Consider the following 12,200-nt stretch of genomic DNA (forward strand, 5'->3'; position numbering starts at 1 on the left):
ACTGTTCCTTAAAATGTCTGATTCATGTGCTCAGACATCAGTCGCAGAACTGTCACATGACGATGATGTCATGCTTATGCCATGAGGTCCTCTCGTCTCGCTCTAAGCGTTTCTTAGAAAATCTAGACTGGTTATTCTCTGGCATTGACATTTTATATTCACTTGAACTGGGTCAATGTTTCTGCTGGTGGACTGAAGTCCCCGGGTTTCACCATAAGCTCAGTAGCGTTTATCTGTGCTGAGTCAGCTAGAAAAGAAATGTTTGGGCCGAGACTTTAAAACTGCGCCCCATTATGTTGCAAAAGGAATATATTTCTTGACATTTTTCTTTACTTATAAGCAGCAAAATCTCTGCACTTGTACAGCAGACGTAGTTCAAAATTGGCACACCGTTTTTATTATTTTCAACCAAATCAGTAATATTACTCTCGTGTCACTGGATATTCTGGTTCATCGATCACTTGATTGTCTGGTTTGTTTACAGGCTGACGTCGCAAGGCAGGAGTACTGCTGTGTTGTTTTAGGCAATAAATACTTTCTTATTATGCAAATTGTTTGAATGGCGGGTGCTACCGGTAGAGCAGGACATGCATACCCTTTTCGTCATCACTGACCAGTGGTCCATTCATATAACTTCCAAAGCTATTTGCCCTTTACGCCAAGTGGAGGGGCGGTGGTTAGCCTAGTGGTAAAAGCATTCTCTCGTCACGCTCAAGACCCGGGTTCGATTCCCGACATGGGTACAATGTGTGAACTCATTTCTGGTGTCCCCCGTCGTGATATTGCTGGAATATTGCTAAAAGCGTCGTGAAGCCGTACGTACTCACCCACGCCAAGCGGAATCTGTTTCGGCAGATTATCTAGGCTGGTTATTCTCTTGCATTGACCATTTATATTTACTCCATATAAGCATTGGTATATATATACTGCCTGCTGACGATCACTGCCTGCAATTCAAGGATATACGTACATGTATACATCAGCTTTAGTGCAATGTCACAACATCTCTTACATCGGCAAGAATGTCATCCCTTTTCATGTTTATTATACTTTGGATACAGGACAGAAAAATTACAAACCCCTGTGATCTAAATATTATATGTCTCCATATGTTTCCAGACTCCTAATGCGGATTGTCCCCCCAGCTGGCAATAAAGTTATGTACGACCTCTCAGCCAAGTTTGGCTGCCACCCTGGTGACGTCAGCGACCTACTGCGGACAGCTAAAAACCTTGATCTTGACGTTGTAGGAGTAAGGTCAGTCGCTTGGTTCCCCCCTGTCCACTCTCATTAAACACATATCTTTATCTCCTACTTGTGTGAAGATAGGACAACCCCTCCATAAAAGGTGAGGTGAAATGGGGTTTAACGTCGCGTCCAAGATTATTGCACTTATATTGCGACGTGTGTGTGTGTGCGCGCGCTCGCGCTTGTACTAGTCCGGACTGATGCCGATTTATAGTGCTAGCTCACTGACCAGTCCTTGTTTTAAAAGACGTTAAAAGATGGTACTTGTTGTTTCCCTGTCTGGCGCTCGGCATTAAGGGCTTGAAACAAGGACTGGTCGGTATGCTGTGTTTGAGTGGGGTATTCATGTTAAACTGCGGCATGGTATCTCAGTGGGCTATACAATCGGGACCGCGTCCGTGATCTAGTGGTAGAGTGTCCGCCCGGAGAGCGGAAGGTCCGGGGTTTTATCCAGGCGCCAGACAGGGGAACAACAAGTACCATCTTTTAACGTCTTTTGGTATCCATCCATAGAAGGTCGCGTCAGGCGTATCTTAAGCGATCTTGGACCACTCAAACTAAGCATGAGTCTGTTATTGAGTTAATTATTTGCCAGCTTTCTATACCAATTGGGCTTCGTTTTATTACCACTTCGATTCGGAAATTTCAATTTTAACAAAAGAAAACATACACATAACATCAATATGCCTCCGATGGTACTCTGTGTGTACATGCCATGCCGTTTTAGAAACGACCGGGTGTATAAAGTCTCATGAACATGATGGAGCGGCCTGTATTATTTATATTCGGAACTGGCCGCTTAACTTCGTTTATGCTGGTCTGATTGTGACACTCATTCGTACAGAGAATTTCGAAGCCTAAGCGCTGATTGGTGAGGCTATAACATTTTTGCGTGGTGAGGTGTCATATCGGAGAAAAAGATAAACATCATGAGAAGTGAGCTTTTTCTAATAAACGAATATTGTTATTTCTGGGCTATGATTGGAAACTTACTTTTCCTACCAAATCACTCCACCACTACTTTCTTCTGATGGGCTCTCGTGTGAAAAACGAGTCATTAACCTCCTTTAGCGTACAATTTTTTCTTACCTGTGGGTGAGAAACCCATTTGAGAGAAGTTGTATCAAACATTCCTGAGATCAATTTCCAGATTTTAGTTTGCGTATAACACCAAGATTACTGCACTCGTGCCTGACATGCACCAACTATTTTACAACTCGTTTTAAAACGAGTTCTCTCGCGTTGTAACATAGTATATGACAGCCACTCGTGTTGTCATCTACGACCTTTATGAAGAACCTTGTTCGATGTTTCTGCTCCAAACATAACATCATTATTAAACTGATCCACATCTTGCTAGACATCGTTGCCTGTATTCGTGACCAACTCGTGTTATTCCAACTTTTCTAGACTTTCAAAAATTACTGAACAATATTCCAAAGAGTTGGAGATTTCAAATCAGAGACAAAACCCTTGATGTTAATGTAGTTCAGCTGAACAATATATGTAAACACTTCTTTAATAACGTTAAAAAATCAAGGACTTTTTATGATGAACTAATTAGGAAGGATACTGTACCGAAATCATTAGAACACTTGAATATGTTTTTTTCCTCAAGGTTTGGATTGGAAAGATATACTTCTATGTTATAGAAAATGCACGCGCGATTGTAAACTTTTAGATTTTCAATATCGATTTATAAACAGAATAATTTACGCTAAGAAAGAATTATTCAAGATGAAACTTGTCGATGAAGATATTTGTACTTTCTGTAAAACTGCTTCTGAAGATATGTCTCATGTATTTTCGATTGCCAATCTGTTCAACAATTTTGGCTTAAAGTTGAAAACTTCCTAAATAACAACCTGCAAACAAATTTTATCCTTTCGAAACTTAATATCTTTTTTGGTATTTCCACTCAAAACCATGTAAAAAATCATATTATTATATTAGCAAAAAGATTCATCTACATATCAAACATTAAACAACAAGATTTATCTTTCGAGCAATTTCTTTCACTACTAAAAGACATAATTTGTTTGGAAAGTTTTATCGCTAAAAAAATAATCAATTTAACCAATATGCTCAGAAATGGCAAAACTTACATCTCATAATCTAACAAAGCAGTTGAAACATACTACCTGTTAATTAGTAATCATCTATTTCTTGTAAACAAATATTTATAATCTCCCTCTCAGTTTGAGAAGACGACATATCCTACACAACCTGCCTGTCCTCACCTATGAAAACTATAACTTGTGTTAATACTGTCATATATATACATGTTAATACCTACACTTGTAACAATATACATGAAATGGAATAATAATAAAAAAGATTTAAAAAAAAAAAATCAAAAAAAAATCGTGTTTTTCCGGACAAGCCGAATAGCGACTTCTCCCCTCTCGTGGCCATTTTTGCGACCGGGTTCCGTCTTAGCGCAAACGGGCATACCAAAACTAATTGTCAACTCGTCGCGTAATGGTTCACATATATTTCCCCATATATTATATATATTTCAGATGCAATTTAAAGCACATCTGGACGTGCGGAATTGTACAGTATGATTGAACACATTAAACTGTGCCTTGGGTATATTTTTAGATGCAAGACATATGTAAAATCAAAAATTATTTCTGAGAGATTCTTTGACGAAGAACTTGAAATCATGCGCGCATTCTGATTGGTTTGTCGTATTTTCGAACATAACATTCATCGATAGGGGGACGAGTCTTCTTGCAGGATACGGAAAGAGGCGAGTGGTGACGAATACGTTGCCAGTATTCGGTATCCGCGCTGGTTAATACATGACATTGTCTCTGCTTTCCTATGTGTCATCCTCGCCACCAGTTTCCACGTGGGCAGCGGAATAAAGGACCCGGAAGTGTTCGCCACGTCACTACAGAGAGCCAGCAGTGTGTTTGGGATTGCAGCGAAGATGGGATTCACTCTACATACTCTTGACGTTGGCGGAGGTATCTACGGACACAGAGGAGCACCAGTATCTTTTGAAAAGGTACAACATCTTGTCTGTCCTGGTCCAGATGGCGTAATAAATTAGGTGGATTCAGGAGTTTGGGAAAGGAGGGTGCGCATCCTACCCAAGTAGGAAATAGAACTTGGGTGGACATGTGATAGGGGGCTGCCACAGTTGCCACGTCCCAATCACAAAAAATAACTGGTATGCACGCACGCACGCACGCACGCACGCACGCACCCACGCACCCACGCACGCACGCACGCACGCACGAACGAACGAACGCACATGGTAAATGAGTTCACTGATAGCTATTTTATTTCCAGGTTGCCACCGCCTTGAATAGATCTCTAGACGAGTTCTTTCCCGTGAGCTCCAATGTCAAGGTCATGGCAGAACCGGGGCGGTTCTTTGCAGCATCGCCTTTCACCTTAGTGACAAGTGTGATTGCAAAGAGGAAGTGCACGGCCGTCGTTGGGGAAAGAGATCTAAATGAGCGTGAGTGACTGTTAAAATTATACCACAGTGGCCTGTAAAACACCGATTCTTACAAGCAAATCGGAGGCTCACACCATGAACATGACTCCTGGAAATAAGGTTCCACATTGTTATGACCCGAACCTCAGCTCTTATGACAAGCAGGTGTTTTGGGACCTTGCTGGCCCAGACTTCCCTCGAGTGAGATCTGCAGCACAGCGCATGCACAAATACGCTTTCTCGTTGTTGTGAGATTACGTGGTGAACGAGTGATAGAGTGTGGTTTTACGCCGCATTTAGGAATATTCCAGCAATATTCATGCCGAGAATCGAACCCGGGTCTTCGGCGTGACGAGCGAACGCTTTAACCACTAGGCTTTCTCTCGTTGTTCAGCCGTTGGCCTTGCTATGTTCTCGGGTATTTTACTGTTGACTGATAACGTTCGGTTGCCATGCCACCGTTTTTATACCCTTGTGTACACGAATATCATGCTTCACGTGCATTGGGAGCAGGGATGGCACGGTCGTCTAAGGCGCCTCAATTCGCTGTGCGAGTTGCGTCCCTTCGACACACAAACCAGACTCTGATTTCGAATCCCGGTTTGCAGAGGTTATGTTTTTTGGTTTGTCAGCACCATACGCGTGCTCATGGGTTTCACCAAAATGGTAAACGTCTAAAGCCTGCATATCTTCGGGCTTTACTCCCACATAAAGCTGACACGCCATGATATAACTGGAATAATGTTAAAATCAGCGTTAAACCAAACTCACTTACTGACTTAACGTGCATTGCAAGTTGTCTTCTCAACGTCATTTTACTCATACAGCATCACCCAAATACAGCAACGAAGTTCTATTTGTTACGTTCTGTAAACTATCTATATCTCAAAAACAAATTCTCGGTGTACTTTCTTTTGATCATCAGTATATTTCAATTTAATGAAATTAATAATTTGTTCGGTGATTATTCAAAAATATCCCTTAATTGATGCCAAAAAGTAATTGCAAAAACACAACAATGGAATTGACATGTGTACACGACTGGTTTATATTTATTGTATTCTCAGTGAAGACTTTGGACCCGGAGAAGCCCCGTGACGTCACCCCAAGATATATGTATTATATAAATGACGGTGTATATGGATCGTTAAGCTTCGTTCTCTCAGAAGACACTTGCATGATACCTACATTAGTCAAGGTGAACACTTTATGTACAAAACCAATAAAACCAGATTAATAATTATTCCCACTGCATAACTATAAATTATAAAGTAATACCAATAATATGTCATTTGGATAAATGTAAACGATGAGAAAGTTTTATCTAAGATAAATATATTCAATTGTATTTTCTAAGGAATTCATTCTGTAGTCTATGCCCGAGATCGCACGTTTTGTCTGTTTAAATAATTTCACAATTAATGTGAGGCAGTGTACCCAAATATTACATGCAACGATTATTGCGATTATTCAGAAGCTTTCTATTTTATAATGACTTTAACAAATATCTGCTCAGAAAATAATTTGATCATTGGTATAACCATTTTGGCCTCAGAGAAAAATGAATCTATTTCGACACTAACTGACCTGTGCAATGTGAAGGGGCTATTACCGTGGAAGCGAATTTTCTTTTCCGTCATTTTTGTAAAATGCTTTTCTAATTTGAGGATGACCATAGTTTCAATGGGCAGAATTAAATGCCATAGGACCTTTTGTGACAGAAACCCGTAACCAGTGAATCCGGTGATCGTGGGTTCGAATCCCAGATGTACCTGTGATCATGGATTTCTCCAAACTGATAAACCTCCAAAAAACGGTCAATTCGAGCTGTCAATTCCGACACGCTATGTAATAACTTAAATCCTGTTTAAAGTTCTCAAAACTGCGTTAAAACCAATCACTCGCTCAGTGTGAATTTGACTCTAATATGTATATGGTTATGTCAGGTACCCGCTAGTGACGTGACCTTCACCTCCAGCCTGTGGGGTCCGACATGTGACGGCAGTGACTGTGTCCTGAAGGAAGGGCCTCTCCCCGAGCTCCAGATCGGGGACTGGTTCTACTTTGAGAACATGGGCGCCTACTCTCTCAGTCTCCACTCACGATTCAATGGAATGGCTGTACCTGAGGGTCATTATATGTGCGAGGAAGAGATCTGGTAAGCTGAATGGTACCAACTTATACCCCATGAGAACCCTGTTCAGAATAGGTCCACACAACTGTTTGTCTTCAGATGCTGCTAGATCAGGGCCCACTTGCACAAAGCGATCTTAGCGCTAAGATGATCGTAACTCCCATGCTTGCATGGGCTTACAATAGTTGTAGCGCTAAGATCGCTTTGTGCAAGTGGGCCCAGGAGTCAGGCTTTATGACAGGTTGTTGTGATGCCGCTGGAAACGTGCTGCACAGCGAGATGGGAGATGAGCCCCGATGCCTGATACTGGGTTTCAGTTGGTAAACATTAATATATTAGTAGCGGGCCTTCCAACGATTCTAGCTAAACGCGGTTACAAGATATCTGTGGATGGTTTAACCTTTAGCCGTACTGACGCTTAAATATGTGTTCGAAGAATTTCTTCTCGGTTGTAACTCATCTGTACGTGGTTGAACAGTATTCGTCATTGGAGAGATCCGGTGGACTGTCATGTGTTCAGCATTAGCACATCAACTTCTAATTAGTTTTGTCAGTATTACTGCAGAAACAGATCTGGGTATACACGTGCTACCAACTAGGTATTTGCTGTGTCTACTAGATTCAGTCGTCTTCATCCAAATTGTGCGGATAAGGTTGACCTTAAGTTCCTAAGGAGAGGATGGTTGGACCCTTTACAGGACAAATAACACTTCAGTTTAACTTTGCAGTTAAACTCACATCAACCTGCTTATGCTCCTATGATGTCTTGCAATATGTATTAGTTAAAGCACGAGGACCTGGGCCCACTTGCACAAAGCGATCTTAGCGCTAAGACTGTTGTAAGCCTATGCTAAAGTATGGGAGTTACGGCCATCTTAGCGCTAAGATCGCTTTGTGCAAGTGGGCCCAGGTCCTCGTGTTTTAACCAGGGCCCACTTGCACAAAGCGATCTTAGCGCTGAGACTACTGTAAGCCTATGCTAAAGTATGGGAGTTACGGTCATCTTAGCGCTAAGATCGCTTTGTGCAAGTGGGCCCTGGTGTCTAATCCTTAAAAGGGTTAGTTAGAGTCAGATTTGTCATTATGGTCCATGGTCCAAGTGCTCTAACCTATTAAAACCATGTGCGCAAATTCAGCACCTAAAACGCTTAAAAAACATTTTTTTGTTAAAGTTATTTTGAATGATATTCAGGAACCCTTTCGCACGTGCACCCCTCTTTGCCGACTCGGGGTCTGAAATGCATGACCCAGGAACTTATACTATTCATTTTGTACCTACTCGAGCACATTTATCAATCACCGAAACATTACTTACCCATGTTGCTGGGTCTATTATGATCAAGCATAGCCGTCATCAAGATAATAGTAATTTCGTGTCCATCTGTTCTTTTCGTTGAACGAAAAGCTACCAAATCATAAATGCATGCATAGAGTAATGATAGGAAAGAAAAGAAGTTCCGTCATTGCCAAGTGGTGTTTAACTAACATTTCAGTTAGTTGGAGCATCGTGAAAGACAAAGGAGCCATGTTATAAATGTATGTTATTTCTTTTCAGGGAAACGGTTTTGAAGGGAGCAAGACAGATTGATGGATATAAATAAGATCATCTAGTTTCTCCTGATTTCCAGTTGACCAAGCATGGTGTTTGTATCGGTTTGTCCTATTTAGAGAAACACATGTCACGTAGAGATATAAATCAGTGTCCATCTACCGCTCAACCATACTTGAGGTTCAACACAATATACTTTATATATGTCTCAGATACATGACCAATTCATTTTTATGCAGCCCTATCAGACAGTTTATAAACTGGAAAGTAGAAATTGGATAACTATCACGACAAGTGGATGGCTTTGGATGAATGATACCATTAATGTATTTTATCACGTGGAAGCTCATATTATTGGTTCTACTTTCAATTTCAATATTGAAATAAATCCTTAATGTTGTAAGAAGTTGGTATTGCGTTTTTCATATTTTGCTCTTTACCTTTGAAATTTGAAACTTGATTAATATGTCGTAAATGCAACGATATCCCATCGCTGCCATTCTGAAGCATTAATGCAATGAAGCCGAATCGACGCCAACAGTTGAAGTGGACGGATCTTGCCATAATCATAGCATTTCAACTGTCAACAGTCACACTGTTTGTATGTTGTATAAAGTCGATGGATATTCCCCTAATGCCAATCGCAAGAGACATTTGTCAACATCGGTTGCCCTCTCACAAACAGATTCAATGAATAGTCTGATAGAGGGATTCACTGGCATGTACAGAGAGAGGGATTCCGTCAAATTCACAGATAGAGATTCAATGAATTTACAGGTATAGGGATTCAATTACATTTACAGAGGGATTCAGCGTCATTTACAGACATATTGATTCAGTAACATTCACAGACAGTGGGATTCAGTGACGTCTACAGACAGAGATTCAATGAATTTACAGATATAAGGAGTCAATGCCATGTACACAGAGATGGATTCAGAGGGATTCAGTGACATTAACAGACAGAGATTCAATGATTTCACGGGTACATGGATGTATTGGCAGGTACAGACAGAGGGATTCCATGACATTTACAGAGGGATTCAGTGACATTTACAGACATATTGATTCAGGAACATTCACAGACAGAGGGATTCCCTGACATTTACAGGGGGATATTCAGTGACATTTACAGACATAGGGATTCAGGAACATTCACAGACAGAGGGATTCCCTGATATTTACAAAGGGATTCAGTGACATTAACAGACAGAGGGATTCAGTGGCATTTACAGAGGGATTCGCTGACATTTACAGGCAGATAGATTTAGTGACACTCACAGACAGAGACATTTAATGACATTCACATACAGAGAGATTCAGTGACATTCACAGACTGGGAGAATCAATGACATTTACAGAGGGATTCAAAGACATTCACAGTGGGATTCGGTGGCATTCACAACCAGATGACTTGACTTTGCGCTGAAGTTGTATTTTTACCCATACCCTTTCATTCTGTCCTACTACATTAAGGCCCTTCTACTTTACAAGTCTTTAGTTGACCTCAGACAGCAGATCATGTTGTCAAGCCAGACATGTTAATCCAAGGGACATCACTCCACATAGAACGTCATTCCCGAAGAAGGAAGATCGTTTCAGATTGTCGGCGAGGTCAGACGAGCACGTGTTGTCAGTATCTCTCTCCGTTTTTGTTGTATGGGGTCAGATATCGTTACATTTCCACGTTTCTTGTTGAAATAGGATTAGTATATCAATAATAGGTTTATATTACAGTCAGGATCTTACTGGTGGCTTATCCTGTTACGGTGTTAAATTTTCGTTGTAGCACGGGCTTCTCTCGCCCGACGTGGTTGGTTTTAGTTTTGGCTGACTGTTTTGGCGAGCTCGTTGTTAAATGGAAATCGCTTCAATATGGATAGCGATAGTGACGAGAATGGCAATAATTCAAATGCAGTTGTCTTTGAAGAAAGGTCCACTGATGCATATTTTGCAGAACGTTACATCAACATGGTATAAAAAGACCCCGAAAACATCAAGACATAACTCACACTGAAACTATCATTTCTGATGTGACCATTAAATTTGTGGTGCTAATTTTGACAGTTGACCCTAAATAAATTATGTCCAATATCTTAATTCTTTGGCTCCAAAACGGTGATGTTGAATTCATAATAAAACTTGAAATTGGTGATCCTGTGATTCATTGTAAAACTAGAAATTGGTGATCTTGTGATTCAGGCAACAGTGTTGTCTCCCCTCCACCCAGTATGGCTCCACGTGCGATACGTACTACACGAAGTCCCAAACATACTAGTGTTCCATCTGCTGTTCCACCTGCTGTTCCTGGTGTGCATGTAGCTGTCAAATACATGGGAATAACATTCGACAAACACCCAACTCCCCTAGCTCCAAAGGCTTCTTCACTATTGGTTCAGACTTCTATTTAGGTTCTACCCCTCAGACATTCATGACCGTTTTGTCCGTGGTTATTGCCCAAATACTTCAAAGCGAGAGCAAAGAAGATCAAATGTCAGCTGCTCATATCTATTTCCTGCTGCATCGTGTTGAAAAGGTATTATGGATAAATCTCTTGTTTCATTACTATTTTGTAAGTCAAGAGCATGAATCGGTGGCACCCGTCACAAACACATGCACATCTGAAGAATGTCCGTTCTTCTTATGTACTGGATTCCAAGAAATCCATAAAATCCGTACAAAGAGAAATATATTGCATGGTCCAGCAAATCATGAATGGTCCTGAATACAATCAAGGAAGGGCTTTCTTTATATTCACTCAAAGTATTTGAGACAAGTGGAATTAATATCATGTGGATTCTTAAAAACTCAAAGGATTTGCTTGACATTATAAAACCGTAGAAAAGAGCCTAGATCAATTCTGTCAAAACATTTTTCAACTTTGCAGACCAAGACGAACTTGAGGAAAATTTCATTCCTTGAGGCTTTTGTTACAAAACGTGGTAACCAAAGATACAGTTACATATCAATCTTCAGAGGTTCAGGTAAATTTATCAAAAGCAAATGTCATCTGAAGTTTACTGAGAGAAAAATATGCGTAATGCTCAACTTCGTCATTGCTAGTATCTGCGTAAGCTTTGAGTGTAGGACAGGAAAAAAGCACCCATCATGGGCTGCAATTGTGGTGAATGGAAATGTCTGCTCGGTCGAGCAAGGTCAAAACACTTAATTTGGCTAAGAGGTTTAACTGAAGGTTCCGGTATATGAATGATCTGGTATCGTTCAATAATAATCAAATCCCTTTGTGAGTGAGTGAGTGAGTGAGTGAGTGAGTGAGTGAGTGAGTGAGTGAGTGAGTGAGTGAGTGAGTGAGTGAGTGAGTGAGTGAGTGAGTGAGTGAGTGAGTGAGTGAGTGAGTGAGTGAGTGAGTGAGTGAGTGAGTGAGTGAGTGAGTGAGTGAGTGAGTGAGTGAGTGAGTGAGTGAGTGAGTGAGTGAGTGAGTGAGTGAGTGAGTGAGTGAGTGAGTGAGTGAGTGAGTGAGTGAGTGAGTGAGTGAGTGAGTGAGTGAGTGAGTGAGTGAGTGAGTGAGTGAGTGAGTGAGTGAGTGAGTGAGTGAGTGAGTGAGTGAGTGAGTGAGTGAGTGAGTGAGTGAGTGAGTGAGTGAGTGAGTGAGTGAGTGAGTGAGTGAGTGAGTGAGTGAGTGAGTGAGTGAGTGAGTGAGTGAGTGAGTGAGTGAGTGAGTGAGTGAGTGAGTGAGTGAGTGAGTGAGTGAGGTTTTACGCCGCTTGTAGCAATATTCGGCGTGATGAGCTAACGCTTTAACCACTAGGCTACCCGACCGCCTCACCCATGCAACATGAAATCACCATAAGAAT

General features: G+C 41.1%; 1 protein-coding gene across 1 annotated transcript; it reads left to right on the top strand.

Moving 5' to 3' along the window:
* The first annotated feature begins 1,124 nt into the window (after positions 1–1,124).
* Positions 1,125–8,736, top strand: LOC124118377 (ornithine decarboxylase 1-like). Its single transcript, XM_048400097.1, has 6 exons — positions 1,125–1,257; positions 4,099–4,264; positions 4,552–4,723; positions 5,770–5,900; positions 6,649–6,860; positions 8,392–8,736. The coding sequence occupies exons 1-6, from the start codon at positions 1,127–1,129 to the stop codon at positions 8,435–8,437; spliced, it is 858 nt and encodes a 285-aa protein (XP_048256054.1). The 5' UTR covers positions 1,125–1,126; the 3' UTR covers positions 8,438–8,736.
* The last annotated feature ends 3,464 nt before the right edge of the window (positions 8,737–12,200 follow it).

This window comes from Haliotis rufescens, unplaced genomic scaffold (genome assembly GCF_023055435.1).
Source record: "Haliotis rufescens isolate VD_foot unplaced genomic scaffold, xgHalRufe1.0.p SCAF_2, whole genome shotgun sequence".
Lineage (NCBI taxonomy): Eukaryota > Metazoa > Mollusca > Gastropoda > Lepetellida > Haliotidae > Haliotis > Haliotis rufescens.